This window comes from Carica papaya, chromosome 1 (genome assembly GCF_054855325.1).
Source record: "Carica papaya isolate Zhongbai chromosome 1, ASM5485532v1, whole genome shotgun sequence".
In the NCBI taxonomy this organism is placed as follows: Eukaryota; Viridiplantae; Streptophyta; class Magnoliopsida; order Brassicales; family Caricaceae; genus Carica; species Carica papaya.
The window spans coordinates 28,609,972-28,630,338 of record NC_142309.1 but is presented as its reverse complement, the minus strand read 5'-3'; the positions used below and the strand labels follow the sequence as shown (position 1 = coordinate 28,630,338).

The following is a 20,367-nucleotide window of genomic DNA, read 5'->3' as shown; positions in this document are numbered from 1 at the left end:
CTTTTGTTTCAAAAAAAAAAAATATTACCCAACAGAATGGAGAGATGCAAATTACTAAATACATCAATTATCAAATCTTCAGCGTAGGAAGATGACCTTGAACAAAAAGAAAGGGTTTTGGATCCCCATATTATCAAGACCCAAATGGTGCCATTCATATGCCAAAAAGAAAAGAAGAAGAAGAAAAGGAATTACAAAGTACTGAAAACATCAATTATCCTGGACTGAAATCAGAGGAATAAAGTTGAAAAAAAAAAAAAAAAGATTATAAAGTTGTCTCTTTCTAGTCTTCTGCTTCCCATTCTGTTTATCTTCTCCTTTATACTCTTTTCAGCAGTACAATCTCTTAAAGCTGCAATAGTTCTCTCTTTTCATATGAGACAACTACATTTGGCACATAACGATTTCTCATATTCTTCCTTGTAAGAAAATTTTGTCTCTTGAATAGATTGTTAAGCCAGTCTAGTTTTATTTTTAAAGCAAATTACCAGGTTACAGTAGTGGCATAGTCTGTTTTAGAGGAAGCTAGGTGCAATTCCTGAAAATTCTATATTCTCATTTGTAATCCTGATACAAAATAAGTCTCCGTATTTATTAAACTAATTCCTTAGTTTTTCCCCAAATCTTAGCAATGCTCAAATTAATCATTGTTTGTGTAACCTCATTGAGCTTCAAACAAGAGGTTCAAATATTAATCAGTGGCTTACAAGAATATATTAGCAGTAGAGGTTGAGCATTAAACCCTTTGAATCTCACTGCCACCATGAACTTGGCAAGACTTCCTGAACTACTACAAGCTTCAAAACGAAGTTTCTACAGTTAGCCAAGGTTAAACAATTAAGCTGGGTGGACCTTATTGAAAGATATTTGGAAAGATTGTGTTACAATTGGTACGAGCCGAATGTTTGAGGACATAACTGCAAAAGATCATTTTGGTTGAAACTTGTAGATGAAAATAGCATTAGACAGGAAGAACCTCTAGACATGGGAAAGGTGCCATTCCTTGTTTACTCTAGATTTCAGCAATAACAAATAAGAAAAGATTTATCTACCATAATATGGTATCTGAAACTCTACTAAACCCTAAACTTTAGTTTAGTATTTGGTAGAAATGGAAGAGAATCTCTCTTGTTCATGGTTTTTTGAGCCTTCCTCTCTGGTCCTATATATGTTCATTGTATGTCAAAATTCTTAAGCAATTGTTGAGGGAATTAACTCTTCAATATTTAAACTAACAACCATTTTTTAAGATTTTTTACTATGGCATACTACAATAATTAAAATAACATCAAGTTAGGTAGAAATTATAATTTTAAAATCTATTAAATGATATGATCTCTTAGTCGGATGATGCGTAATTTCATTAGTTCTACGAGGGTGAGAGTTCAAGGCGTAAACTGTATATGTTCGATATATTATTGATACAATATTGTAGTATACGTGTTCTTATTATAAAGTTACATTATTAAAATTATATATAATTGATCATATATACATATATATATATATAATTCATTAAAGATTCCCTTGTCAAATTTTTTTAAATTAAAATCCTTGGTTATTTGATCTTATGCAATATTCTTAAATGATAATAAATGAATTGAAATTCTTATCCACCCACATCTTAAAATTGTGGTTATTTTACAAAATGCTGCTGGGTCAAGCACGTAAACATCTACACCCTGCCTAATTGCATCAGTGCCTAACACGAATATTTGCATTAAAAACTATAATTTTAATTTGCCAAAAGTTAAACTTTAGACTACACAGAAGAAGATCAAATAAAAAGAAGAAGACTATAAAAGCATTTTATAAAGTGATAATACTGGAGATCATGTTGAAGCCGTCAACAATGCAACTAGCGAGTATTTTGAACCATCTTTCATGGCATCTCAAGAAAACAAAAAGAACATAAAACAATCGTGCATGGGGGGGGGGGGCACTATACGTGGCAATCGTTCCTTCAAATTGCGCAGGCATCTTGGAAGGCTGCTGTTTTATAAGTTAAGTTGACATTCACATATATATATATATATATACATATCTATCTATACATACATACATTATGATTTCCAAAAGTGGGGATTTTATTATGAAGGGTAAAAGCCACACGACTTAATTGAATTGACCCATATCTTTGTTAGTGCTTAACACGAATAATAAAAAAAAGTAGTTGTCTTTATTCTCCAAATCACTGAATTGTTTGTTAAACGTGGAATTCTTCAAGCACTTAAATTGGTAGAGAATATGAATCTATACTCCTCACTACTACTAGTGGTCAGTGTTGTTTGCCCAGAAAAACACAAGGAACAAATGCCTATCTTCCTCGCTACAACTTATAAACTTTTCTATCTCATCTCCATATTTATATTGTACTTGTACCTATCTTCTACCAACAGCAAGTTTTCCCATCAACTTTCTTCACTTTGGATTAAATTCACCAACAGAAACCAGTGGCGGAAAAAGAAAGCAACTTTCTTGCCTCTATGTTTGGAGTAGAACCAGTATTGTATGTTAGTGAAAGAAAAGGCCACATAGGAAGATGAGAACTCCTTATACTTACCTTCATTTCATTGTTCTTCTGTTCCAATTGTTGTTCGTCTGCTTCAGCTACACCGACCTTGATGTTCTCTTTAAGCTCAAAACTTCCATGATTGCCCCAAAAGGTTCCGGACTTGAGGATTGGGACAACTCATCGTCTTCTCCATTTTCTCATTGCTCCTTCTCTGGTGTGTCATGTGATCAAGATTCACGCGTTGCCTCTCTAAACGTGTCGTTTGTTCCTCTCTATGGCACTGTTCCTCCAGAGATTGGGCTCTTGAACAAGCTTGTGAATCTCACATTGTCCTCCAATAATCTCACTGGGAGGTTGCCATTAGAGATAGGGAACCTTACTTTACTGAAGATATTCAACATCTCTAACAACTTATTCAGCGGTCTTTTTCCTGGAGAAATCACACTGGGCATGCCAGAGCTTGAGATACTCGACGTCTATAACAACAATTTCTCAGGTTCATTACCTACCCAGATTGCTAACCTCAAGAAACTCAAGCATTTGTCCTTTGGAGGTAACTATTTCATTGGACAGATACCAGAAAGTTATTCAGAGATTCAAAACTTGGAGTATTTAGGCTTAAATGCCAACAATCTAACTGATAAGAGCCCAGCATTTTTGGCTCGCTTAAAGAAACTCAAAGCATTGTTTATTGGCTACTCCAATCTTTATAATGGCGGTGTTCCACGGGAGTTTGGAGACTTGAGTGAGCTCCAAATTCTTGATATGTCTAGTTGTAATATCACCGGAGAGATTCCTACCAGTTTGAGTAATTTGAAACACTTGCACTCTCTCTTCCTTCAGATGAACAATCTCACCGGCCGTATACCGCCTGAACTTTCCGGCTTGATTAGCTTGAAATCTCTGGATCTCTCCTTCAATCATTTAACGGGGGAGATCCCCCAGAGCTTCTCTACTCTCAAAAACATTACCTTACTCAACATGTTTAAAAACAATCTCTATGGTCCCATCCCATCTTTTGTGGGTGATTACCCGAATCTTGAGGTCCTTCATCTGTGGGGTAACAACTTCACACTCGAGTTGCCGGAGAATCTCGGTCGGAACGGGAAATTGTTTATGCTTGATGTAAGTTATAATCACTTGACAGGACTGATTCCTCGAGATTTATGCAAGGGAGGGAGGTTGAAGACGTTGATTCTCATGGATAATTTTTTCTTCGGTGCCATCCCTGAAGAAATTGGTGAATGCAAGTCGTTAACCAAAATTATGGTGATGGGGAATCAACTCAACGGGATCATTCCTCCAGGGATTTTCAACTTGCCAATGTTGACCCAAGTTGAGGTTGACAACAATTATTTATCTGGTGAACTACCTACAGTGATGTCAAGCAAAAATCTGAGTCTATTAAGAATGGCTAACAATTGGATAACAGGTAAAATACCCCCAGCTCTCGGTAGCTTGCTCAGCTTAGAGACTATCTCGCTTGAAATGAACCGATTCTACGGTGAAATTCCCCAGGCACTCTTCAACTTGAAGCAGCTTTCTAAACTAAATATCAGTAGAAACAACATTAGTGGTGAAATTCCTTCTTCGTTCTCTCGCTGCATGTCGTTAACATCAGTTGATTTTAGTCGAAACAACCTTACTGGGGAAATACCGAAAGGAATCGCAAAACTGATGGACTTAAGCATCTTCAATTTATCAAGAAACCAGATGACTGGCCAAATCCCAGAAGAGATTCGAAACATGACAAGTTTAACGATTCTTGATCTCTCCAATAATGATTTATTTGGTGAAGTTCCAACTGGAGGTCAGTTTGTGGTTTTCGACGAGAGAGCCTTCAGTGGAAACCCCAACCTCTGTCTACCCCACCACCTTCCTTGCCGGTCTCTGACCAACACCGGACGAGCAAATGGGCACAACCACACGACATTATCTAGTTCCTCAAAGCTTACGATTACAATCATAACACTTGTCACCGCCTTGATGCTCATTATGTTCAGCGTTTATAGGCTGAGAAAGCTGAGGCGCAAAAATTCCCGGGTTTGGAAACTAACAGCATTCCAACGATTAGATTTCAAGGTAGACGACGTGCTAGAGTGCCTAAAAGAAGAGAACATCATAGGGAAAGGTGGGGCGGGAATCGTGTACCGTGGATCCATGCAAGATGGAGTTGACGTTGCAATCAAGCGGTTGGTAGGACGAGGCCATGGGAGAAGCGATCATGGGTTCTCAGCCGAGATTCAGACGTTGGGTCGAATCAGACACCGAAATATAGTGAGACTCTTAGGGTTCGTGTCTAACAAAGACACGAACTTACTGCTATACGAGTACATGCCAAATGGGAGCTTAGGGGAGCTGTTGCATGGATCAAAAGGAGGGCACTTGCAATGGGAGACCAGGTACAGGATCGCATTAGAGGCTGCTAAGGGGTTGTGTTATCTTCACCACGACTGCTCTCCCTTGATTATACATAGAGATGTTAAGTCTAATAATATACTCCTGGATTCCGACTTTGAAGCTCATGTAGCTGATTTTGGGCTGGCTAAGTTCTTACAAGATGCCGGGGCATCCGAGTGCATGTCTTCCATAGCCGGATCCTACGGTTATATCGCCCCAGGTTCGTCCTCCTTGTTCTTCATCATCCTCCGTTTATTTATACTGTTGCAACTCTTATTAGTCTTCTCTGTGTTATATCGTGAACAGAGTACGCGTACACGTTGAAAATAGATGAGAAAAGTGATGTTTATAGCTTCGGTGTTGTTCTACTGGAGCTAATAACAGGGAGGAAGCCAGTGGGGGAGTTCGGAGATGGTGTAGATATTGTGAGATGGGTTAGAAAAACAACATCAGAAGTGTCTCCGCCGTCTGATGCAGCTTCTGCTCTTGCCATCATAGACTCGAGGCTCACTGGATATCCACTGTCTGGTGTGATTCTTCTGTTCAAGATAGCCATGATGTGCGTTGAGGATGAGAGCTCTACTAGACCCACCATGAGAGAAGTTGTTCACATGCTCACCAACCCCCCTCACTCTGCTCCAACTCGCCTTCTTCTATCCAATGGTTAGCCCCATCTCTATAGTTTAAATCTGTAATTATTTTAGTGGGAGTTGGAAAATGCCGCAATTAAAATTGTGTGGTTTGTGGTTGGTGTAATGGAAATCAACCGTACTATGTTTAATTCGTGAGTTGACGAGACCAAAATTAGCATACATGTAAGTACTGTATAATTAACGCAAGTCTTGAGTAATACAGATTACGACCATGAGCATGTTTTGAATGCATATTTGTTTTAATATTTTGTAGGCAATCAGCAAATTCTTGTCTTCAAATGAGGATGAGAAACATATTTTTTGCTTTCTGCTCCGTTACGATAGAGTGTTGCATCGCAAACTAAAGTTTAATATGCTCAAATTAGAATTTTGTAATATTAGTTTTTATACACGGTCTCGAACTAACAAAAATGATACATACAATAAGAAAACACAATAATTTTAAAATAATATAATTTTATGTGACAGTTTACGTGGATCAATATCAATCTTTATTATCACAAACAAATAAATATTACAATGTCAAAGTTAAATGAGATTAAAAAAAAGATCACTTTAACAAAATTTATATTTTTTAACACGACGAATAATATATAAAGGCTCTATCTTTATTGTAAAATGTCATTTGATCAGACAATTAACTCTTCTGACGACATAAATGATACTTTTATGTCACCTATCTTCAATGAATGAAGACAACGAACTCAAAATAGCAACTTTCATTTTACATAAACATGAGTTACCATGCGTTTTAGCCTATAAACACGAGCTCTCGTGTTTTTTTTGTATACTATTACATTCTTATTATAATTTTTTGTTACGTAAAAAATACGATACACTTGAAAGAATATAAAAATTGAATTGAACTAATTTCTTTGACTATATCGAACTTATTTAAATAAATTAGTTCGGCCAATTGGTTAAATCAATTTTATTTTATTTTTAAAATCGTTATATTTTTTTGTTTGGTTATTGGTTCTAAAATATTGAAATCGAATGGACCAACTTAACCTAATTAATTTGTTTTCGAAATGTATATGTATATATCATAATATTTTAAATATTTAAGTAACATATAAATATTTGTATATTTATATAGTATCTATATAATTCAGCTATTTGCGTAATAATAAAATAAAATGAGTTACAATTACTTAAATAATATTTAATATATATTAAAATTTTCCTATTATTTTAAATAATAATTTAATTTAATTTAATTATTTGATCTATTTTATTCAATATAGTTATTGATTTTAAATCACAATTACTTATTCTTAAAAATTAAAATTATTTAAATAATTTATGATGAATATAAAAATTTAATAAGAAACTTTTATTATATTATTATTTTAAATTTATTAAATTTATAAATTAGTAAATATGTAATATATATTTATGAATATTTCAGTGGGTTACCACCACTTTTTTAAACTCATTGAAAGTTGTGGGCCGAGACTGGGCCCAGCCCAATTCGAAGAGAGACCCGAACGGCGGAATATAACAATCGCCTTGAATTTGAAAATAAAAAGATTTTCCGCCATTTTTGATCGGAGAGAGAGAACTCAGGAAGAGCGAAATGGAGCCGAAGAGTCAAGCCACACCACCTTGCTCCAACACAGTGACAGTACGGAGAAACCCTCACCGGAAGGCCAGAGCCACTCCTTCCACGGACACTAGGCGAAACCCTATCCCTTTATCTTCAGAGTTGACCGACATTCCTTCTTTCCAAATGGAAGATTTAATTCGAATACAAACTCCTGAACCAAAATCACCAATATCTGAGAATCTCAGGGTCTTTCTCAGAATCAGACCCCTCAGGAGTTCCAGAAATGGGGTCACCAGTGCTTTTGGCGATCAGAATTCCAGGGTCAGGCCTAAAAATGCATGGCCTCAGAACGCCGCTAAGAAGAATAACACGAAAGAGAAGAATATTAAGAGGAAAAGTAACGAGGTATGCTTGACTGTCAATGATACTCACTCTGTGACACTGTCCCCACCGTCGGCTTTACAGGAGCTGAAGCGTAATAAATCTGAAGTTTATGAAGGGTTTTCTTATGTTTTCCCTCCTGATTCATCTCAGGTTTAACTCCTTTCTTCCATTTTTTTCTCTTATCAATTCTTATTCTTAGCAATTTACTTAAAGTGTTGATGAGTTTATCTGAGCGTTCCGGGCAGGCTGAGGTATATGAAAAAATGGTTAATCCAATAGTAGAGGAGTTTCTTAAAGGCAAAAGCAGAATGCTTGCCGCATTGGGGCCCAGCGGCTCCGGCAAAACCTACACTGTTTTCGGGAGTCCAAAGGACCCTGGGATGGTTCCCCTTGCTCTTAAACGAATTTTCAACCGGAGTGAGGATCACTTATCCGGATCCGCTTCTAGGTACCTTTCTTTCTGGCATGTTTTCCATTCATCCGTACTCTTAATTTTCTTACGACTCACGTTTTAATGTTCTGTATGTCTTGTGGGGTTGTCTAGTTAATTAAACCGGATTATGTATTGAAGCAGACCAACACGCTGTAGGCTTATGATACGAAAACCAAGCCAAATGTTCTTTATTTCAGAGTTCATATTTTGAATACGTTGGCTTCATTTTTTGTTTTTGGTTATTTTTCTACAGGTCATTTTACATTTCAATTTTTGAAATATATTCTGAACGAGGGAAAGGAGAGAGGATATCTGATTTAACCCTGGATGGTACTGACTTGTGCATGCTTCAGTCAACAATTAAAGGCCTGCAGGAGGTTAACATGAATACTTTATGTTTAATATTTTAGTTTTTGCTTCCCCAATCTGAAAAAACTAATTGTGTAGCCAGCTATTTCGAAAGGTCAAGCTGTCAATTAAATGGTTCGATACGTTATTTTGACACGTGAAAATCCTTTAAAGGTGAACATGTGGGTCTAGATCCACCATGCCTTGTGTTAATTTACCTTGTGAAGTAATTTATCGTTAGTGATTAAAGACTTTACATAATGGAAATAGAGCCAATACATTATTTGTTCTCAAACACCCACTGCATATTCATGAGTAACAGTAACAACTTCTTTTCCAAATCCAAATTATATAAACAGGTTCCCATCAATGACGTTGCACAAGCAGAATCATTAATTGCTCGAGCAATACTGAAACGTGCCACGGCTATGACAAATGCAAATAGTCAATCCAGGTTCATGGGCATGAATATTTTAAATTGAATTGTCCTGTTGTGCTAACATGTAGCCTGGGCAGTTACATTTACATCCTGTCTTATTTTGGTTCATTTGTTTCCATGCTTCCAGCCGTTCACAGTGCATCATTAACATCCGAACTGTTGCTATCTCTTCTGGACAAGAAAATTATGCTCAGTCAAGTAATGCTGTGCTAACAATTGTTGATTTAGCTGGAGCAGAAAGAGGAAAAAGAACTGGAAACCAGGTTATATTCTGTTTTTATCATAAATTATTGCTCCTATACGATCATTGTGTTGAAAGTTTTGATATTAATGCACCCTAAAGATGTTAGCTCATGGATAAATAATGAGTTATGTGATTACTCAAGAAATAAAGTAATGCTATCTCTGAACTTTTTAGCATTTTCTTGAAGAAAATATCTAAAGAAATTTGTTACCAGCAGTGGCCAAATGTTCATCAGCATTTTAAATGAATAGTACTTGAAAGTAGAGGATATAATTTAACTATGCTTGGAAATGGATCTTGAATACTTTGGCGCGATTTGAACAACAATAATTGTTGGAACTCTCGTAATGTGACCAACAATGTACTTTTTTTTTTCTTTGCAATCAAACAGCTAGGATACACTCAAAATTCTGTGTCATTGAAGTTTATGTTTTAAATATTATGATTATAGAAAGTTCTTGTATTTTGGTTCAAGAGTCAAATAGTCAGAATGTTGCATGTTCATAAGACATGCATTATTTGTTGCTAATTGCTGCTTATGGAGTAAATATTATTCATCTCAGATTTATTGTACTATTTCTCAGGGGGCAAGATTACTTGAAAGTAATTTTATCAACAACACATCAATGGTTTTTGGCCTTTGCCTCCGGGTATATGCTTAAACTTGATTTGCTGGACCTTCTAATCAGCTTCAAGGTCTTCTTGGTTTTTACTAGCAACTTAATAACTCTCTCCAATAACCTTCCTTTACTTGTATAATTGGAGTTGTTCTTTTCATGACTTCCAGTCACTGTTGGAGCATCAAAAGAATCCAAAGAAGGCATTGCAAAAGCATTTCCAGAATTCTTTGGTAAGGTATCCCTATAGGCTTCATTTTGTAAATTTTTGGTTACTAGTTCTTAGTGTCTTAATTTTTTTCCTTTGACCTTGTTCTCTTCAATAGTTTACATGATTGGTTCGTTTTCAGCATGACATGGTTGCTATAGTTAGCTATTCCTGACCTTCCACACTTTTAATTACTTTAAAATTATTCATCTACTAATGTAATTTATCCCTAAATAGTTGACGAGATACCTGCGAGATTATTTAGAAGGCAAGAAAATGATGGCTTTGGTATGATCGGAGACTTTACAACCGTCTTTCATATAAGATTATCTTTTATTGGATTTACAACTTTCAATTTTGTCCCAACTTTCTGTTTTTTTCCTTTTGAAGATTTTAACTGTGAGGCCTTGGGAGGAAGACTATCACGATACATCATACCTTTTGAAACAAGCTTCACCGTTGATGACAATCAAGTAAACTTCTTTATCTTTCTCCCCCCATATTATTCAGATCCAATCTTCTTACTAATATCTGCTTTACAAATTTATTTAGGTTCGATAATGTTGAGGAAATTTGTAATAAGAGGCAGTTTTCGGCATTTCCAAGTGTTGAGCCATCAAAGAGAATGAAGTTTTGTTACAATAATGATCCTGTGGTATTTTTCATTTCACTTAAGCCTTCTTTTCTTACTGTGCCTATTTATATTTTCTCTATACAACTGCAACAGCTCCAATAATTTTCTTGCCATATTATTTCATTATAATTGCTCTTATTATTTGAACAAAGTGAAAGAAGCTTCTTTGATCAATATCTTGATGTCAACTGTAGTAGATTAACATAGTATTTCCTTTTCATACCCGATTATATGGTATGCTTGATTTAGTTTAAGTGCCTCGCAGATCATGTTGTTAAGAATTTGTTTAGGTGAAGCTTGTATTTAATTGCTCATTGTAATATATGTCAGTATTTTTTCCAGATTGAAGGAGCAGATGCAGTGCATGAACCCCAACTTTCAAGGGAAGGTAGTCTAAATAATTGCAGTAGTGTCTTCTTAAAAAAATTTCTTAGATTCTTTGTCTTTTTTCTCGACTTTTCTGTACTTTTTTTGATAGAGGCCTCTCAGATCTACACTGTGGACACTGGTGATGGTGTCTTAGCAAAATTGAGTTCTGTTGGCAAGAATCACAGTGAGAGAAGCTATAGGATAATGACTGGTTTTTCTAAAGCCATATGGAGTGTCCTGAAGCAGTATAAAGAAAAACTGAAGGTAAAATCCTTATTATATGCTAAATAAATGGTTTTAATTGTCGTTACATGAAGTTTGGACAAAGCTATTGCTGATGCCTTGATATAGATTTTAATAAAACTAGTTTTATCTACTCACAAACACTTGTCATCAGGTAGCAGAAAGTGAAATTCAGAGGCTCAGAGAAAGTCATAACAATGAGAGGACCAGATTTCTTAAGTTGGAAAAGGAGCTGAATGATTTAAAGTCTCATTGCACTTGTTCTAACCAAAATTTGGTGGATGTGGCCTTATCTATGGTAGATAAAAATTTTGAGGCTGGAAAGCAACTAGAGAGATCCATATATCATGTTGATGAGGTATTAATAGTGGACCCATGTAGATCAAAAAGGTCCTAATTTGTTTATGTATGTTCATGGTTGAGCAGTTGATTTACATACATCCAGTTCTCCTTGTTACAAAGAACATCTGAAGCTTCTAGTTTTTCTTTAATGTTCAGGCAAATGCGGATACCCAGTCTCCTAACATGAAAGGATCAGAATGTAGTAGCACAGCTGATGGATTCGACTCCACTACAGGACATGATCAAGTTCAGGTACCTTTTTCGGTTGCTTTCATGTGTCATAGAACAACTGTTTTATTACTCCTTGTCTCTTGGAACCAAGTCATCTTGATATGCATAAGATTGCAGTAGGAGAGAACATGGTGTTTTTAGGATGCAGGAGGTTAGTTAATAGATAAAAAGGGAAGTATATTAAACCTACTTTATAAAGCATTGTGCTGTTAGCTGAATGAAAATGGAATACTCTCTTTGTTGTCTCTCCGTCTCTCAGTGTCTTCTCTCTGTATCTCTAGTATTTGTTAATTCCTTTTTAATATCAGTTTATACTAATTGGTAATAAAGCTGGAGATACCCCAGTCTTGTCAAGCATCTTCTTCTTTAATTAAAAACCCTATCCAGTCAAGCATCATCAAATACTTCAACTCAATCCCTGTTTCTTATCTCATTTCATTTTCACTTGAATCCCCATAACTTTTTTTTTGCCTTTGCTAATCGTGAGTTGAACCCTAAACAACTTTATGAAGCATGGCTGAAGGAAACTGCAAAATAATGTGAGCAGCCACTGGAACAAACTTGTGGACTGAATCTTGCCATGTTTTGTTAATTGCTTGATGATGGTGAATGAGAATAATAAAAAACTTCAGGAGAACCTTATTTATCATGGTTGATTGTCCTAAGAATGAAGATTTACAAGTAACTCTAAAGAATCAAGTGACCCCTTGGAGGTTAAGGTTTGGAGGGACTTACCATGTTTTGCATTTTGTTTAGTGACAGTATCCATACACAAAGAGCAGTCCATATTTTGTGGGACTCTTTGCATGGATAAACATAGCAAGTAAAATACAAAATGAAAAATATATCTTAACAGGAGGAACCACTGGCTTCTATGCAGAAAGTACACATGATCAAGCCAAAGCTTGTTGCTCCCATTCGTAACTTTGCAATAAGTTCTTTGGTTATCTTGGAATTCAGAACTGTTTTGACTGAGAAAATTCATTCAATTGGAAAAAAGCACCCTGTGAAACAATTTAGGTATCTTAAAGAATTAGTTGTTCTCTTTCTATAGATGTTTTGGTATTAGCAAATTTTTTTAGGACTCTCCAAAATCTGGTTTAGCTACCCTAACTGACGACTTCTTTGGGGCCAAGATGGAATAAATTGTTAGTCTCCTAGTTGAAGGATTGGAGAAAGTATATCAAGAAGGGAACTAATGGTGGATATTAATAAGGCTGGAATCAAGTGCAGAAGAATCCAGCTCCAAGATCATACAACAATATCACAACTGCTCAAATTTTGGTTGAATAGAGTTAAAAAGTAGCAGTCCAATAAGAGTAGATCAATAACTTCCTCATTAATCTTCTACTTTTGGTAACTAGTTTTCTTTTTTTTTTTTTTTTATCATATCATGGGTCTTGTGAAGTACTGGATAAAGATACTAATGAAAGATACATTGGGTTCTGGACATTCAATCATGCTCTATTTTTGTAAATTCTTTCCCTTGAGCATACAAATTTTAAGAAGGGGGTTTAGTACATGTAAGAATTCAGTAGAAGAGAAAGCAACGTTTTCAGAGTGTAGGGGGTAACTGGTAGGTATTAAAGGGGAACAAACCTATATTGTAAACCATTGTGTGTTTGTTGAATGAATGTAATACTCTCTCTCTTTTGTTATATCTCTACATCTCTTTACTATACGTCTCTATTAATTCTTTTCTTAGCATCAAAGTTTGTTCAGAAAAAACCACTTGCATTATGCTCTCAGACTACCAGCATAGTTGTTTTCTCGGGAAAATAATAATAATGACACAGTTATTATGTTACAACCTTAAATGTCAAGGATGTAGAACAAGCTGACTCCAGTACCAACTGATGTGAGGCATGCTAGAGAAAAAACAAGGGGAGAGGGAGAGGGCATAGAGAGAAAATGGAGATAGGTGAAGAAATGACGGGGAAAGGAGAGGCAAGTGGAGAACAAAAGATGAAGGGATAACTAGAACAAGATGGTGAAAACAACTGAAGAAAAAATATCTTTAATTAAGAAATTCTCAAAGTCATCTAGGCTTCCCATTCTCTAGGTTAGCATAGCGCTAATGATAATGATATATCTAAATTATAAGGAATCAAATTCAGAAATTCCTAGATCCAACTTATATTTGCTAAATTATGTACATAACACAAGAACACATAAAAATAACAAGTTAATAATTATTATAAAAGTATTTTCTGATACTACAATATTATATTTTATTTTCTTGTTTTGCATCATTCACTCACCCAATAATAAAGAATCTGAATGTGTAGCATTCTCAAAACTTCTAGGTATAATGATAAATAAACCTTTTATTTTACTCTTATATAATGTTAATGATCTCAAAAGGTATGTTCATAACTATATTATGAAGGGATAATATTTTGAGGCTTGTTTAACTTTCTACCTTTCTCAAGCTTGTATAACCTTAGTTCTATTTTCATTTAAAACATATGTTTTATATACCGGAAGCACCAAGTAGAGAAAGCCTTTTAAATGTTGGAATGAAGGTGCATAATTACAATAATTGATTTATCAACTCTCCTAACTACAGACAGTAGGAATTTTTATAGCCATATATATATATATATATATATATATATTTTTGCTTTAATCCACGTAACAACATTTGGATTGTTTGTCAAGATAAAAGCTGAATACTCTTTTCAGTCTCAGGGTTCAGCTCTGCTGATGGTAATCATTGATCTATGACTACTATGAGCAAAAAAGCCACACCATATTTATTATCTTTTGCTTTTCTTTTGGTGCCTTGCAATTGATGTGATTTTTCTTCTCCACATTATTAGTTGAGATGTCCAGATGATGGTATAGTCAGTGCTACTTGCTTTAATGTTCAGAGATCAGTCCAGCAGAATTATCAGGTACTTTTTATTAGTTTCTCTAGGTTTGTGAGTTAGAGCGTTTTTCAAGAATAGCTTTAAATTAAAATAACTATCATGCAATGTGGAACTCAGATATCTAAAAGCTTATATGGGAATGGAATGAGCAATGAGGATTCAAATGAATTAAATTGTGTGGGAATCAAGGATCACCATCCTAATTCAGATGCTGCAGGTTTGACGCTGTAAATCTATTTTTGAAGTTTATACCATAAGAATCACTTAATTTATATTTTGGAAATTTTTAGAGGAAGTTCAGTTTAAAAATTTGTCTTTAATTTTCTATCTCTAGGAGATTAAAGAACAAACCTTCTGTTGATATTAATTGAAAGGAAAGTATCTAGTAGAAACACTTGTTTGTTTAAAAAATAAATAAATTTTCACTTTTTTATCCTTTTTTTAACAGAACACTTTTCCATGTTTTTTAGGTAATATAATTTATTTTCTTCAACTAAATAGCCTTCACTTTGAGTTTGGTTCAGTTTTATTCAATTATTAATTTGAAACTTTAATGCTCATATTAGCCTTAATAGATATAATTAAAACATAATTTATTGTATTTGAATTATCACCATTTCCATCGTGAATTCTTTGATATTGGGAATTCAACCTCTAGTTTGTAAGGTAGGAATTGATTTTCCACCATTAAGGAATTTAAGATGGGATGGTGGTAAACTAGATACGTAGTAATTGTCTATAGTAAGATTAGTATGAAAAGAATTAATAGGAATTAAATGAAAATTTATGAAACGCAATCTTACGATAGGATAAATTTTTTGTTATAGTTTTTTATACTTATGCCGATAAGAAATGTCAATCTATTATCTATAGATTAACACATTTCCTTTAGCGTAAGTTTATTAGGCAAGTGTTTATAAAATATATAGTCAACCAGTTTTGTTTTGAAACTAATTAACAGAAACAAAGTAACAGTTATGGGATGATGGTAAACTAGATACGTACTAATTGTTTATGGTAAGATTAGTATGAAAAGAATTAATAGGAATTAAATGAAAATTTATGAAACGCAATCTTACGATAGGATAAATTTTCTGTTATAGTTTCTTATGCTTATGCTGATAAAAAATGTCAATCTATTATCTATAGATTAACGCATTTCCTTAAGCGTAAGTTTATTAGGCGAGTGTATATAAAATATATAGTCAACCAATTTTGTTTTGAAACTAATTAACAAAAACAAAGTAACAGTTATGATTTCAACAGTAGACTTTCACTTTGATATCATGTTAAATTTTGGGATAACTTTACACTGGGTGATTTGATTCATTGAAGAATACATCATTATACTTACATGTAAAAGTCCATTTAACATAGGACTCAGTTCGAGGATAAGTACAGAAAAAAAACAAACAGATCATATATCCTATCACTTTATGGCATTTGGATTGCCAGACAGCAATGGCATCTGGATTGCCAGACACCTTATTGTAGGTATATAATCGACCATTTTAGTCCATTTTGGATGAATTTTTTATTTGATATACTTCCTCTAGTTGATGATTGCTGGTTGGTCTAGCCTGCGCAAAGATCTAGTCTCAACCAATATGATTTGGAATAATGTAATATATTCCTCCTGTTTCACCATGTCTTCTGTGTGTCAAATAACATTTTTAAGACTTTCAGAGTCTGAGATAAACTCTTCTCGATCATGTGATATGGTTGGTAACGGGTGCTTCTCAATGGTGGAGTTGACTCAACAGCCCAGTGAGAATGAGGTTAAATTCTCTCCCATTTACTTCTTCAGTTATCATACAGGAGTTTGATGTTTCTACTGCATCCTTTTGGTTCGCGACATTTGATATCTAACTATGCACTATGTAACATCCAAAATGTTTGTTTATATCAACCTAAATAAATTATTGAACTGTGAGAATCCAGCTATTGCATCTAAAGCATAATAGTTATGATTTATGATTTTATTAAAGTTACAAACCTGTTAATATAGTTACTTAAATTATATTTACAAAGTAGTGAAATATGAATTGGTTTTTTCACTTTTAGGCTGTTTATGAGCCGATGCTTGGCAAAGGAATGGTCATCTCATCTGTGAATAATGGGTGTAAATTGAAAATGATGCCTTGCATTTTTGTTAATTAGCGTCATTTTTTGGATTTCTTATTTATTGTTTTCCAATCCTGTAATAAATTTCTTTGGTCAATAGTATCTCACAATTTAAGCATATATTATTACTGAAATCACTAGTTTCAACTAGATTAAGCTCAATATAAGTTACTAGGTATTGGATCAGTTTCTGGATATTATGTATTCTCAACTAGTTTACAGTGTGCTAGATTTCAATATTATTTAGGAAGAGTTGGTGAATTTAGGTAATATTCTGGTCTATGTTATGCTCTTAGCGGACACAATTTTTTGTATGTCTTTTGTTTCTTGATTAGTGCATCTCCTCTTGTCTGTTAACCCATATCAACTCTTTGGAGAATTTAACTTTTCATTTCCATTATAGGAAACACCGGACCTCCAGCTGTCACATGCGGAAGTTGTAGGCCGGGGATGTAATTTTGACGTGCCCGAGCTTCAACCAAAGCATGATACTTCCGACAAGACACTGAATTTGGAGAAACCAAAAAGGTCAGTTAGGACATCAGGATATTCAATGTCTGACGTGTTTGGTTAATTTATTTCTTAACTAGTTTAGGCAGTTGAAATTTCTCTCGTATGGCTTTCTAACAAGAGTGGACCTATCCGTTTGTGTTATCTCTAAATTGTTCTCTGTTGTGTCCCAACAAATCAGGAAACTTTTGCCTGCTTCATCCATCTTAGTGAGCAATGTTACTGCTCTGGATGTTGAAGGAGACATTGAGAAACCAAAGGTACGTTTTCTTTCTCCCTTCTGCTTAGTTACAGTTGTCCATACGTGGTACATTTTCAGAATGGATATCCAGCTTTTAGAGAGGTATGATTTTTCTTTAAATGTGATTAGCTGAGTGTGAAGTTTAAGTGATTTGCCTGCCTGCCTTCAATTCCTATTATAAAAAGAAGCTTCGATTAAATGTTTAAAATGGGCTCACTTTTAGTTAAAAACAAAAATTGTTTTGATTCTAAATAAAAGTGAAATAAAAGAATTCAAAAAAGAAATTGCTGAGATATGACTTATAGTAGATGAAATTATTTTTAATCTTTAATTTTATCAATTTATTATTTTTAAAATAAAATAAAATTGTAATTTGTTATTAATAATTTAATGTTTATTTATTTAAGTAGTTTTTTAAAAAAAATTAAATAATGATATTGCAAAATATTTATATTGAGAAATTATTTTAATAATTAAAATAAAATAAATATTTTAAAAAGATTAAATTGCTGTAAAAAAATTTTATGAAATAGTTTATAATATTATAAAAATTGTTTGTAATAGTAATTTTTATTATTATGCAGCCTTCTACTATTTTACCATTTTTACAAATTCTTTATTATGATTAATCCCACGTAATATTTTTACTATATTTTTATTATCTGGAAACTATTTTGACAGTACTTATAATAATTCACAGCATAAAGTAGGCCTTAAGTTGGAATTTTGGAAGCCAGAGAGTATGTCTAGAATAGAGAAGTATCAATAGTTTTTTTCAAAATTACGGATTGAAGCCCATTTCAAACTGGTTTAAATTAATGTAGTCTAGGCTGGCATTTGACCTGCTGAATTAGGAGGATAGAAGAAAAAGGGTACTTGAGAATTGAGATTGATATATGTTAGATGTAAAATTTGATTCTCGTCAACTACCTTTGCAGGGGAACAGAGCTGGTAAGAAATTTGTTGCAGAAGATAGGCAGAGAACTCAGGGAAGTATTGCGCTTGTGCGTTTACTCAAGAGCAATCTTCACCTCTAGGAGAGTAAATACTGACAATCATACTCTAGTCTTTTGCTCTTTTAAATAGCTTAGCTATTTTATTTTTTGGGACATCTTTGGCTTCAGAGGTGATCTATGCGTGAGAATGATGTAGATGAGGTAGTTGGTTAGTTGCAAACCACTTGATATAGAAGGTACACGAATACTCACTGTAAAAAGCATGTCGAATGAATGAAATTTCTCCGTGCTCTCTTACTCTTTCTGATCTCTCTCTCTCTCTCTCTCTATCTCTCAATCTCTTTCTTTTCTCCTCTATGTAACTATATCTTTTTGTCCTCGAAGAGGCGAGTAACCCAATTTATTCTGCCTTTTCATTGGATTTGTTCTTCTTCGTATATCATTTTCTATATTCTACCAAATTTCCGTAGAGTTGTCGCTGGAGGGTGCCTACTAAGGAACGTTCATTGATGTTAGCCATAGATGCTACTTAGCCTCTAGTTCAGAAGTAGTTAAGACTCAAAACTAGCTGAGACTTTCATTAGTTGGAACCACACAGTTTTCTTCCAAGTCTACACTCTTCTTCTCTAAACGAAAGAAAATGCTGATGATATTGAAATTGAAATGCCGATTACTGTATATTATTTTGGTACCGGTTCTTATTATCTCATATAAAACCTAAATACTACAAAGTTGGTAATATGGAACACTAGTGTCTCAATGCGACACAGTCAAAACAACAGGCTCCAGAGGACCCACCGGGCGGTGGGTAGCAGGTTGGTGCAGTGTAATCCCCCAAGCGGTTGAGATAGGCTTGCTGCGGATGGTGTCAGCCAAGCTGATCAACTACGGTGATAGCAGCGCCAACTGCAAACCAAGAGCTAAAGGGTACACAAATTTTCAAATGACACATTTATGGTGATGTGAAGGTACGTCGTTTTTGTATTCAATTGTTGCTAAATACAATATGTCCTCCATACTTGAATGAAAATAATGTCTTGTCTGCTGGGTTGATGGTGAACCTGGGTGGTCCAGTGGGCACTTGATATTTTTTTCTTTTTTTTTTTTTCCTTTTTGTGTTTGGTCAAGTTGCTATCAAGCTGTTTTCTCTTTGAGACAACTTTTGGTTACAAGGGTTTCTTATAGATTCTAAGCAATCCCATAATGGCTACTGTTCTGAGATAACGAATGGCACAAACCATGTCCATATCCATATCCCATCTGATTACCACCGACTTTTACTTCTTATCCTTTTTTTCCTTTTGTCACACCTGCTTTACACTTTACACATCTTTTGTCATCATTGTTACTCATCCTTTCTACCTTTTCAAAAGGATTTTGTTTTTCCCAAGCTCCCAGAATTTTGAAATATCAGAAATAAGCGTGCCTTGTTTTGAGATGCTTTTTTCTGGTTCTAATCATGGGATATGTAGAGTATTAAAAGTATTTTGAGAACAATCATAATCTATATGTGTTTTGATTTTGTTGCTCATTTTGAGGTCTGAAATATATATATATATATATATGTATGTTATATGTATTTTTATTTGAGTATTTCTTATCTTACATATTATAAAAAAATAAATATATTTGACAAAAAAATATATTTCATTCCTCAACATAATAGAAATGGTATCCTCTCTAGTTCACTTGAGAGATATAATGTCTAATTTAACTCCTAATTTTCCAAATTCTAAACATTTAAAATAAGCAATTTTTCTTTTTTCCAAAAAATTATGTGAAGTCTTAATTACTGATTTAAACCAAACTTTATTTAAAACACAATTTGTAGTATGAGATTTAAGTAAATATGAAATATCTATATTTAAAACACAATTACAGTATTTGTATATAAAATTAATATCACATCCATAAATATTAGAAAGAAAAATAAAAAAACATCTTTTTGATCTAAACCACCTATAGAAATTAATTTTTTGTAATAAATTAAGTGTATTACATCTTGTAAACTTGGTAAATTAATAATGAATTAAGTAATCAAAATTAGTTATATA

The 20,367-nt window shown here is 34.0% G+C and overlaps 2 protein-coding genes across 5 annotated transcripts; both read left to right on the top strand.

The window, feature by feature from the left end:
* Positions 1-4: 4 nt before the first annotated feature.
* On the top strand, positions 5-5,799 carry CLV1 (Leucine-rich receptor-like protein kinase family protein). The gene is made up of 2 exons (XM_022047056.2): positions 5-5,135; positions 5,222-5,799. The coding sequence occupies exons 1-2, from the start codon at positions 2,543-2,545 to the stop codon at positions 5,581-5,583; spliced, it is 2,955 nt and encodes a 984-aa protein (XP_021902748.2). The 5' UTR covers positions 5-2,542; the 3' UTR covers positions 5,584-5,799.
* A 1,291-nt stretch (positions 5,800-7,090) lies between these two features.
* LOC110818221 (ATP binding microtubule motor family protein) lies at positions 7,091-18,610 on the top strand. 4 transcript variants are annotated; one of them, XM_088208593.1, is made up of 21 exons: positions 7,091-7,651; positions 7,747-7,949; positions 8,188-8,311; positions 8,642-8,736; positions 8,849-8,984; positions 9,550-9,615; positions 9,753-9,815; positions 10,028-10,078; positions 10,181-10,263; positions 10,343-10,445; positions 10,767-10,812; positions 10,903-11,057; positions 11,191-11,394; positions 11,535-11,630; positions 14,432-14,506; positions 14,600-14,699; positions 15,860-15,976; positions 16,169-16,260; positions 17,010-17,134; positions 17,298-17,376; positions 18,296-18,610. In XM_088208593.1, exons 1-21 carry the CDS (start codon positions 7,148-7,150, stop codon positions 18,392-18,394), a joined length of 2,616 nt encoding a protein of 871 aa, XP_088064719.1. In that variant the 5' UTR covers positions 7,091-7,147; the 3' UTR covers positions 18,395-18,610. The 4 variants fall into 4 exon arrangements, with proteins under 4 accessions (XP_088064719.1, XP_088064716.1, XP_021902692.1 ...); XM_088208590.1 differs by having other exon boundaries at positions 10,755-10,812; XM_022047000.2 differs by lacking the exon at positions 15,860-15,976 and having other exon boundaries at positions 10,755-10,812.
* Positions 18,611-20,367: the final 1,757 nt, after the last annotated feature.

Coding starts and splice junctions, on each gene's coding strand:
- LOC110818221 (XM_088208590.1), top strand. CDS start 7,148: ATGGAGCCGAAGAGTCAAGCCACACCACCTTGCTCCAACACAGTGACA. Junction 10,446..10,754: donor GTTACAATAATGATCCTGTG/GTATTTTTCATT, acceptor AATATATGTCAG/TATTTTTTCCAGATTGAAGG. Junction 11,395..11,534: donor CCATATATCATGTTGATGAG/GTATTAATAGTG, acceptor TTTAATGTTCAG/GCAAATGCGGATACCCAGTC.
- CLV1 (XM_022047056.2), top strand. CDS start 2,543: ATGAGAACTCCTTATACTTACCTTCATTTCATTGTTCTTCTGTTCCAA. Junction 5,136..5,221: donor CTACGGTTATATCGCCCCAG/GTTCGTCCTCCT, acceptor TATCGTGAACAG/AGTACGCGTACACGTTGAAA.